The 1584-nt window shown below is 55.1% G+C and overlaps 1 protein-coding gene across 1 annotated transcript in view; it reads left to right on the forward strand.

Annotated features, from left to right (window-relative positions):
- The window catches only part of IQSEC1 (IQ motif and Sec7 domain 1), a 51862-nt gene that overhangs the window by 49350 nt on the left and 928 nt on the right, over positions 1–1584 (forward strand). Inside the window, 1 exon segment of the mRNA XM_010862530.1 lies at positions 49–666. Within this exon segment, the coding sequence (XP_010860832.1) occupies positions 49–666 (618 nt within the window).

Raw genomic sequence — 1584 nt, forward strand, 5'->3', positions numbered from 1 at the left:
CGGGCCGGGCAGACGTTGAACCGAGTCCCGGCCCCGATCCCCACCCAGCTCCCAGCTCCCTGCCCCCTCACTGTACCTGGGGGGAACCGAGTCCCGGCCCCGATCCCCACCCAGCTCCCAGCTCCCTGCCCCCTCACTGTACCTGGGGGGAACCGAGTCCCGGCCCCGATCCCCACCCAGCTCCCAGCTCCCTGCCCCCTCACTGTACCTGGGGGGAACCGAGTCCCGGCCCCGATCCCCACCCAGCTCCCAGCTCCCTGCCCCCTCACTGTACCTGGGGGGAACCGAGTCCCGGCCCCGATCCCCACCCAGCTCCCAGCTCCCTGCCCCCTCACTGTACCTGGGGGGAACCGAGTCCCGGCCCCGATCCCCACCCAGCTCCCAGCTCCCTGCCCCCTCACTGTACCTGGGGGGAACCGAGTCCCGGCCCCGATCCCCACCCAGCTCCCAGCTCCCTGCCCCCTCACTGTACCTGGGGGGAACCGAGTCCCGGCCCCGATCCCCACCCAGCTCCCAGCTCCCTGCCCCCTCACTGTACCTGGGGGGAACCGAGTCCCGGCCCCGATCCCCACCCAGCTCCCAGCTCCCTGCCCCCTCACTGTACCTGGGGGGAACCGAGTCCCGGCCCCGATCCCCACCCAGCTCCCAGCTCTCTGCCCCCTCACTGTACCTGGGGGTGATGACCCAGCCTAGGAAAAGAAGAGATGACACAAAAGACCAGAGGCAGAACCAAACACACAACCCAAAACTTGCTGCATTATTGCTCTTTTATTGACAATGGGCAAAAGCTAAGTAGACCTGATATGGTTGATGAAAATACGTAAGTAAACTTTATATAATATAAATATATAAATATATAAATACATATATACATATATATATATATATACTGTATAGGTAGTGTTTGTGTGTGAAAGGCAAGCGTTTCAGTCCACAGAATTAGCAATAGAGACTTTACAAGGAGCCCCACTTACCTGATAGGAAGACAGAACCTTAGACAAACGTGTGAGAGATTAGACCAAAAATTTAAACGCTAGGGACAAACTCAGATACTTCCATATTTTCGTAAGAAGAGACGCCCCACCCCCAGGACTGGCTGAAATCTTTACGCGATCACTACTAACCGTGCCAAGTAACATAGCATCTAAGTGTTTTCAAAGTCCGATAATTGCTTTGTATAAATCCTTATTTTATTAACAGATGACTATCATAAGTAATCAGTATTATAACTGCTCTGTTATTTCAGGTAAGCAAATAGATTTTAAAAATGCAGTAAACTCTACCGTAGCAACTCGGGAGCACTAGTTCAGAACTGGTTGTCCCGGACTGTTGGTTACCCAGACTCTTAGACACTTTAAATGGCTGCAATAACTGTGAATTTCCATGATCCATATTTCTTTCGTACGCATCCGGTTTACTGCACACTCATTCAGAGCCCTCCGCGGGCGCCCCACCCCCGGCAGGGAGGTGTTCATCTCCCACATGAAAGCGACCAACTCATGCTCGTCTCCCCAGCACCATAGCCCCTCATCCTGTCTCCAGCCGCAGCAGGCAGACGCCCGGAGAACCGAAGGCTGCTGCTCT

This window comes from Bison bison, unplaced genomic scaffold, assembly GCF_000754665.1.
Source record: "Bison bison bison isolate TAMUID 2011002044 unplaced genomic scaffold, Bison_UMD1.0 scf7180017864482, whole genome shotgun sequence".
Classification (NCBI taxonomy): Eukaryota; Metazoa; Chordata; class Mammalia; order Artiodactyla; family Bovidae; genus Bison; species Bison bison.